General features: G+C 37.9%; 1 protein-coding gene and 1 long non-coding RNA gene across 2 annotated transcripts; both read right to left on the minus strand.

The window, feature by feature from the left end:
- Window positions 1-709: 709 nt before the first annotated feature.
- Window positions 710-4125, minus strand: LOC139151355 (uncharacterized). The gene is made up of 3 exons (XR_011556408.1): window positions 3938-4125; window positions 3279-3380; window positions 710-2837 (listed from the first exon to the last, which is right to left on the minus strand). It is a non-coding gene; the product is annotated as an uncharacterized lncRNA (long non-coding RNA).
- Window positions 4126-7803: 3678 nt separating this feature from the next.
- Window positions 7804-8496, minus strand: LOC139152258 (uncharacterized). The gene has a single exon (XM_070725400.1). The coding sequence runs from the start codon at window positions 8494-8496 to the stop codon at window positions 7804-7806; it is 693 nt and encodes a 230-aa protein (XP_070581501.1).
- Window positions 8497-9754: the final 1258 nt, after the last annotated feature.

Raw genomic sequence — 9754 nt, forward strand, 5'->3', positions numbered from 1 at the left:
CCCTAACCCCATGCTTTTTCAACTACTGACAGGCCTTTTGTTCGTATGTTTCGCTGGTTTCACTTAAGATCTGGCTCAAAACCTATCAGGGAATATTGTCATTTTTCTGATTTTTGAATATATTGTGCTCTGAACAATTATGTCAACAAAAATAAACAGAAAAAGGGGGGTCCCCGTGCTACTTTTTGAGTTAGGGGGTCCTATTTTACCCCTAACCCATGCTTTTTCAACTACAAAGGGGCCTTTTTCTCCCATTTTGATAACTTCAGCAAGGATCATGCTCAAAATCTGTCAGGGAATATTGTCATTTTTCTGATTTTTGAATATATTTTGCTCTGAACAATTATGTCAACAAAAATAAACAGAAAAAGGGGGGTCCCCGTGCTACTTTTTGAGTTAGGGGGTCCTATATTACCCCTAACCCATGCTTTTTCAACTACAAAGGGGCCTTTTTCTCCCATTTTGATAATTTCAGCAAGGATCATTCTCAAAACCTGTCAGGGAATATTGTCATTTTTCTGATTTTTGAATATATTGTTTTTTTGATCAATTATGTCAACAAAAACAAGAGGGAAAAATTGTTTAGCAAAGTACATGCTCAAAAATTATCAGAGAATATTGCCATTATTCTGATTTTTGCTTATGTTGTTGCATTGGTTATATGTCAACAAATATTGAGGAAGTTTCAAGTGTTATTTTTTGAGTTACAGGGTGTCCTTTACACAAGTGTAGAAAAAGGAGCATAAGCATGGTTTGACTGATTGATAATGTTGCTTTATTGCTTACTTCATATATACTTACATCATAATATGATATCTTCTTATATAATCAATATTATATGATAAATATTTTATATCAATATAAATATTATGCTGTATTTACTTATTTGCTCTGGAGTGATTAAAAGATGAAGAATGAATCACCAAGCCAACTGTGCATACGCACTAAAAGTATATCAAGATACGATAGATTGTTTAGTAAGGCATAGTTAGATGCCATAATACCAAGCGTAGTGTGTACAATAAATATTCTACAAAATCTTTCAGTATTGTCTCAACAGCTCTGCATGACCTGTAAATGACCTCCAAATGACTGGTTTATCTGCAAATAGATATTCCAATGTGTAAAATGATTTGAAGTTATAGGAAAAATTTGTAATTGGAATACCGGTATGACTACGTTAGTGAACAGAGTGTTGACATGAGTGACATTTCCAAACCAGCTGAGGAAAACATAGGGCCAAAGTCCCTGAAGCTACTATAGACATGGATACAAAATTAATTGCTCATACTTGAGGCTGCTTGCTCAGCCATTCTCGTTTATGGGTGATTTTTAGTGTTTTTCGTTTTGGAAGTTTTGAAAAAATATTCAACATGTTTTGTGTTTTGCCTCGCAAGGCAAATTCCTAACCATGAGAATGGCAGAAAGTATTTGAATCCTAGTACTATAGCTTTCACTGTTTCAGATCTGGTGCAGATTTGGAAGCAGCAGCCTCGAATGCATGATCACTGCATGCACAACACAAGTTGCGGGTGCTGGATAGGTGTCCAGTTCTGCTTCAGGCACAGCACTTGCAAGCCAGATTTCAAATAATCCTGGGTCTTTGAAAACTGAAGTAATGAAACACAATCACTTGGAAACATTGAGCACTCTACTGCGATACATATACAGCAATTTGGCATGTCAGAACTTTTTGTATATGATAATCTTCCAAATTCTAGGGACGTCTACAGTCTTGGCTAGGCTCAGCGGTACTGTGTTTGTATTTGCGTCACTTCCGTATTTGTAAGATCACCGAAAGAGCACTTCAGGTCTTTTGGTGGGTTCTTTCAAATCGCTGTGATTGGGTGAAAAAGTGTTTATTCTAGGGTCAACAATACAGTTTTCAACAGTAATGAATTTATTTCACCTATTATTTATACTTAAGTTTGCTAATGCAATTGAGATGGGTTAGTTATGTCAGAACTTTAACAGTTAAAGTTATAAAATATCTAACACAAGTCAGCATGGAGTTTTCCATAAATTTCAAAGTTATGATGCTAGACATACAGTATTGATTCTGTGAGAGAAAAATTTACAAATATTATTGATAACTTGTTTTGATTTTGTCACCCTTTCTTTTCTATTTTGATTTTTCACTTTCAACAACAATTCAATGCCTTCTTCACCTTTCCTGTGGAATGAAAGCTCTAAATGGCCCATAGCAAGGCCACTGCTTGCAATTTTCTTACACATACATTTACTTATACACCTTTGAGTACAAGAGTATGCAAGGTTTGCATGTTTAGGCTTGTTGCCTTTGCATGCTCTTCAGACTCCCTCACAAACTCCCATGTAAATGTCAACTCATCAAAAGATGGTTGCACCTTTTCAATAAGTTTTTTCAAAGCTTTCACATGTGCTAAAGCATCATGTGCACTGTAACTTTCTCCTACAAATTTTGAAACAAGCGCAACTTGTGAGTACTTTTCACAATCAGGATATGAGGTCTTAAAGACTTTATACGAATCAACAAAGCCAGCAATGTGTGAAGACAATTGATCAACCATATCTGTTGCTAAAGCAGCATTATATAAAACTCTACAATCAAATGACTTGATGTTATGTCCAACCAGAATACAAGGTTCTGGTCCAAGAAAGTCACACAATGTCAACAATGCTTGTTTTACAGGTACTGCACTGACAGGTTTTCCATTCTGTGTTAGGATTCCATATTTCATTGCCAGACCGGTCACTCTTGATGCTGGTTCACTTATTGGAATCCTAAGTATCACATACACATTCAGACACCCCTTTTGGTCCAACAGCTGCAAGCTGTGTTATGTGTGATGTTCTTGCTGAAAAAGAAAAAAAAAACTCATGACAAATGGCAAGATAATTTGTTTATGTTATTTTAGATTACTGTAAATTTCAATGAAAATTTCATTTGCTGAGTCAGACTTTGCCCTGGGAGATGAGTAATAAACTGAAACTGACACTTGAGGCATTGATTGGCTTGTTGGTATGAAGATAATGTCATCTGCCTATTGTCTATAAACCATTGCTGATATTGATAAGCAAGTCATGATCATTAAAACAATGCTGGTAGAAATTTGAATCATGGATGAACTTGTTCTGTTTCCAGTAAAAATTTGCTTCAGTTTAATGATTGATCTGTGTGTGTACAGTTCAATAGCCTTTGTAGCCTCTAAAGGTATTACGATGAAGTAGTGAAATGATTGCAATATCAGATTAGTTTAAACAACACGTATTATCACATTGATAACAACAACACCTACCTTATCCAGTAGTCTCCAGGTCAAAATACACTACAGGTTGATCAGTCAATTCTATTGGTTGTGGAACAGGCTCTGTAGGTATCTCCTGTATATCTTGGGTTTCTGAATAAAAAAATAGAAGCAGATACAGATAAAATACATGGGAATGAATGATTGAGTTTTTACTTCTAATGAAACAGAATATTCACAAAATAGTACAACCTATGGTCCATGGCTCAATGTTTTAGGTATTTGGCAAATCACAAACTTTAAGCAGACATGAACTGAGTAACTAGTTCTACAATTATGCAAATAACAAAATTGCCATCCAGCAAATGATAGAGTACATCAGGTTACTCAATGACTATGTGCACACTTGCAGATGAAATGGTACATGTCATATTGTAAGCATTAGGTTTTTGTGTGTTCATTTACAATATTACCACATCAATAAATGTCAAACTTACTACAGACCTTCATGCACATGTTTCATCAGTTTTAGGCCAGTGAGTTGAAAGGTAAGTCAGTATATGCAGGGAGCCATATCAATAGAAGCATTCAACTATTAGCAATTTAGAGTCATTTTACATTGATTCTAATATCATTCATCTACATCTATCTGAATCCAAACTTTCATTCAAATCAATTATAAACAAGGACTAGTTTAAACAAGTAATTACTTTGAACAAGGTCAATTCCTGTTGTGTATGTGTCACCTTCACGGAGTTCTTGGACACTCTGTCGTAAACACTTGTTTGCCTTCAGCTTGATACGACGTTTTTTGGCACACCGGGTCTGGCTCTTCATCCGTCTCTTTCTTTCTTGATTATCTAGATAGGAAGCACGTGACACACAATACTTCCCTGAAGACATGCCAATCCGTTCATTTATGGCAAAACAATGACAAGTTTACAATGACATCAGTATAAATCTTTTGAAATATTTTTGTTGTGTTGTTAACTGAAGTGGGCTGTCTCAACTCCAGTTTGAAATTATTTATGGTCATAAGATACAATTCCTTGTATTTACCAAAAAACTCACAGAATAGAAGTAATTATACTTCATGTCCAGGGAAAGTGTGAGAATACAACTCCAAAAGCCAACGCTTCAGGGTATATTTGTGATAAGCAGAACCACATAAATAGCTTCCTAAACAGATCCAAATTGATGACACTGTGAAACTTTGAAAGGAAGTAACGGTAGTCTCATTGTCCCTAAAAAATTCTATAAATATGTGCCATGACCATATAAGCAATGTGTAGATTGATGCTAACTCGATCCACATCACATGATCACTGGGCTGGTTTGAAATAATGCTTGTAATTCTGGCATAAATATAACACTTGAGTCGCATTATGACCAGTCCAGTGTTACTGTCAGCTTATGGAAAACTAGCGTTTCTGTGCACTGAATATATCAAGCCATCCGTTCGCTTTGAGGTAAACGCGAGACTTGGCACTCGCGCGCGTGCATGAAAAAACAATGTAAAAAATTCGTACTTACCAATTGCAAGTTTGGTATTTACATCCCAAATATTTTTATTTGGTCCGTGTCTCAGGCCAGGGGGAATAACGTTGACAAAATTACAAATGGAGTTGCAACACCTGACAAGCAGCCAGCTGCCCAGTTTTTACATCCATGCCCAGACCATGACGAGTCTCGCCGATAGTGTCGGTCATCCGTAACGGCATGCTGCATTGCTTGCAGCCAGATAAACCATCTGCAAGGATACTAAGATCAACAATTCGCCTACCATCTCTCCTCGTGGCACTGTAGATTGTTGGCCGCCAAGGATCGTAGACTTCATCATATTCACATATGACTACTTCATATGGGTTCCGGAACCGAGTTGCACGAGTCAACATAGCAATGGTCGTCAGCCGTTGTGGCCGCAGTCGACTCGACAAGAGTATCAGATTTTAAATTTTCATGACTAGAGAGGATTGCCATTTATCCTTGGGGGCCTCAGAAACTCTTCTGGCTCTGTTTTGTGTTGCTTTGGTAGTGAATCTACCTGTGACTTTCAGCCGACTGGCACGACCAAACGACAAAGTTTCACTGACAGCGCGACGTAGTTTGACGGCTAATGGCGGTATGATACGCAGGATCTAGTCCATTTACGGTACCTTCTTAAATCGATCACATCGATGCCAATATCATGAAAATTTACAATATTTTATCGTCACATAATTAATTTGATCATTCATAACAAACCATCATCAAGTTAATACGTTTACCTTCATTTATGCGTAACACAGCCTAAATTTAAGATGTCGCAAATAATCTCGTTTTGCGATATTTAGCTCACTCTGTTACGACATAAATATTGCGCAACACTTGCGCAGACGTCGATTTTCGTACATAGTCCCGTCTCTCTCTCTCTCTCTCTCTCTCTCTCTCTCTCTCCCCCCTCGAGCATAACACTTTTTAAAAATGTTATTTTATTTTGTCCACATGAACACAGTCACTCCATCAGCGACTGTGACATAAATATACCGGTTTACGTTAACCACTCGTTCCATATTTAGATATCAACTACTGTGTATAGTAATTCTTATCGTAATCCCTCCCTTCTGTATATCCGACACTCAAAACTTGAGTTGCTAAACGTCTGTGAACTTATAATAGACTTGGATTGAAGAAATAAACGTTAATATCTGTGTGTGAAATGAACGTGAAGTTGAAGCAATGTACTTTGACAATCTGTCGGGTAGATATTTGGGGTGAACGCGCAAAATCCACGTTGGAAAACAAGCCAGCAACAACCTCGTACACACAAAAGTATTCTGTAGTGACTATATAGTTGGCTATTCGAACTCAAAATGGCGACAATCGTGGTGATATAATTGCGGCTCAAGGTTCTAAGACAAGAAATTGGCCTTTTTAATCTAACGATTTTTCTTGTGGTTAATAGGCACAGAACCCCTCTAAATTGTACATTTTCTGAAAGCCTAGATATAGGGGAACATTTTTGTAACAAGAGTGTCACCATTGTTTACAAAACTATCATGTGACAGGTAATTTGCATAACCTTTCAAAAATCGGTTTTCTCTATATTTTGTCTCAATTCTTCAAAATGCAAGCTGTCACAACGCTCTTCCAAAAAATGTCTAAGATTTTTTATATGTTGCTTAGTTTTTTTGAGCACAATTTGAAAGAAATAAACTAAGATTAAATTCACCGCTCTGGAAGTTTTTCTGGCATAAGAATTATTTAAGAAGGTTTTAAAAATTGTGAGACACACTTAGAACATTCTTAGGACAGCTTGCACTCACACAAATTTCAGCCTTATATCTCAAAGCTTTGAAACATAGGGAAAACCGATTTTTGAGAGGTTATGCAAGTTAGCTGTCAAGTTATAGTTATGTAACAATGGTGGCACTATGGTAACCAAAATGTTTCCCTATATCTAGGCTTTCCGAAAATACATAATCTACAGGGGTTCTTAGCTTATGAATCACTAGAGAATTGTTTCCTTAAAAAGGTCAATTTCTTGTCTTAGCACCTTAATTCACCAAGCATCAAAATCATCGTTACTATGCAAAAGATAATGTTCTGGGTCACTGTCAGAAAGTATCATTATCAAAGATGACAACTGAGGTATTATTTCGACAATAATTAATACGCAACAGCCCGATTAGATAGTACTTCCGGCAGAGTGTTGACCCCTAAAACAATCTGAAAGTATCTATAAGGTATCTAGCTACATTAAAACAACTCTGTTACCAAAAATTAACAATAGTCCCGATCGACGGTGATATCTCATGATGAAACATCAGCTCTCATCCACCGAATCACTTTCTATGAGAAACGATACATAGAATGTAAGAAATTCAGTTTGTGATGGAATTAGGCTACTCTTTTGTTGTTGTCTTCAATTCTGTTTTAACTTTACCGTTATGTTGTCTTCAAGATTGAATACTTTTTTCTTTGTTAATAAGATAAATCTGTGGGTAAACAATCCCATTGAGACTAAACGGTAAAGGCGGCACCTTCATCCAATTCCTGTGCACATGGTTCAATTACTTTTACTTACACTCCCAGTCGTCAAACCGCCCGTGAATGTCTTACATTTTCTTATGCTTTACGTTGTTTATCTGAAGTTATGTAGACATGACGCCCCATGCTGATGGTGACCATAAACTATCAATGTTTCAAAGTTGACGTACAAATGTAAAATGTTATACTAAACCACCAAATCACCACATCAAAGCTGTGAACGTGAAGGGAAGGACTAAAACAAGTTTACCGAGAATTTGAAATAATATCAAATCTACTTGAATCAAATTACATAGTCTCCATGCAAATTCGAATTTGTACAAATTTCACGTTCCGTATTGAATTTACCGCACTTAAAGGGTTTAAAATTAGCACACCCACCCTCTGATACTCAATCATTAAAGTCATAATCCATGTTGTAAATATCGAGATCGTTTATAAAAAAGTGCTTTACATTGTAATAATTTGGACTACTCCTACGACCTGCGCAGATACACATCTAAATAATGAACCCGAGTATGGCGTGGTCAACTTTTGATATCAAATTTTATTGCGTGGATCTCAAGTCGTAGAGATACTCATAATAAGGTTGGGAATCTTGAATGGCCAGTTGGACATAGGTTGGATACAGCGAGATATCTTCTACCCTCGAAGAGCTTTGTGATTCAGGATTTCTTGCGAAGCCAGCGCTACTGCCAACTGTGCCATACCAGACATCGTCCCAACTCCATTCCTCGGGACGGCCAGGCTTCCAGTGAAGCATACTTTCTTTGTACTCAATTCCAACGAAATCACAGAACTTCTTCATGGTGGTTGCCGGGTCACGAAGCAGATCGTCATCGGCGTCGATAACCATTGGTGTTTGACCTTTGACATCCCTGATGTAAAGGTACAACTCTAGCATTTCACGGTACCCGGTCTCGGACAGTATGATTTCAGACAGTCCATCCGCGTTTAGTTTTGACCAACTTCTATATTGAGAGGTTATACTCTTGATTGGGTTACGTATTAGGAATGAATGGCGGTATCCACCAGGAACATAATTCATTTTCCCCGTCGCAACAATATAAATGGCCATTTCCTTGGCAAAGATACCTCCATACCCGGGAAAAGTATCCTCAAGTGTGCTCTTCACCTCACTAAACCTGAGCCCTGGCAAAGGATCTTTGGTATGGCAATGTACCCCGTGGCGTAGGCAGCCGGCCCGATCATCGCCCAATATAGCCGCGTCAGTAAACATTTCATGAATCACTTTGACGCCCTCTAGAGTCCGTATTGATCGATAAGCTTAGAACAGGTGCAGCCAACGAACAATGCACTTTTAAAAAGGTCCTTATTATGATAAGATATATTGTGCATGACAAGTAATGTGAACTGACTAATTTTAAGTCAAGAGGGTAATTAATTAGCTGTTCATAATTTGCCCTCCCACAGAATTTTTTTCGACTTACCCTCCCGAACTCAAACTTCATTTTTATCCACTCCCCACTTATTTTTGCCGGTTTCCCCTCCCCACTGTGAATTTTTGATGCTCCCCTGCCCTGTGGCGAAAAAAAAAACTTGCCGATTTCCCCTGCCCTTGAAACAATTCCCCTGAAAAAGTTTTTCGCCAAGCCCTGTCCCCAGGACAATCAACCGATATCCGCCCTGCCCTACAAAAAAACTGAAATTTGCTCCCCTGCCACCTAAAAACATGTCCCCTGCCCGAGCAAAATTAAAATTTCCCCTGCCCTCAAAAATTGCTCCTGGAATAGCTTTTTCGATGAATAGCTCCGTTGGCTGCACCTGTTAGAACGCATTTGAACAAGATCTTAATGTACTCCACAAACAGGCCCTGGTAATCTTCTCTTCGGAAGGATTCATTTGACAATCTGATTTCAAAGAAAAAAGTCATTAAAAGTCTATTATTCATTATCTATACATGTTTTATCTTACCCAACCATGAGAGGGGTGTGGTCAAAGTGTCAAAAGTTCTGCGCAGGAAGCATTATACTCCCACCTGCTTTTGAATAAATTCCAGCATTCCCATGAAAATCGACAGGCAAAAGCATGCATATTAATAACGCTAAATCTGAAAAAATTGCAATATTGAAATTGTGGTTCCCAAAGTATTCGAATGTCGCCATTTTTAGTACCCTTCCCCAAGATCTAATTGTCTGTCCCTGAATGGGATGAAGTATCATTTGTTGAATAAGTGCGAGATGGAGATTAATAGAATCTCACACCCCCCAGGACCTGGGATCAGATTTCTCACACGAGTTGGGGATATTTTGTCTCACACTCGCCTGCGGCTCTGATCCCAGGTCCTTGGTGTGTGAGATTCTTTTTCTCACATGACCACAAAATGCGTTAAATTCACATTGGACACTTACAACATTATCTAAAATAGTGACAACTCTGTCGTCTGCCACTGTACTCTGACCTGCTTACTTTGTAGTTTCGGTCCGTGTGCTACTCGTCATGCCATTGGATAACATTTTGCGCGTGGAACGAAACAG

This window comes from Ptychodera flava, chromosome 15 (genome assembly GCF_041260155.1).
Source record: "Ptychodera flava strain L36383 chromosome 15, AS_Pfla_20210202, whole genome shotgun sequence".
NCBI classification, from domain to species: Eukaryota; Metazoa; Hemichordata; class Enteropneusta; family Ptychoderidae; genus Ptychodera; species Ptychodera flava.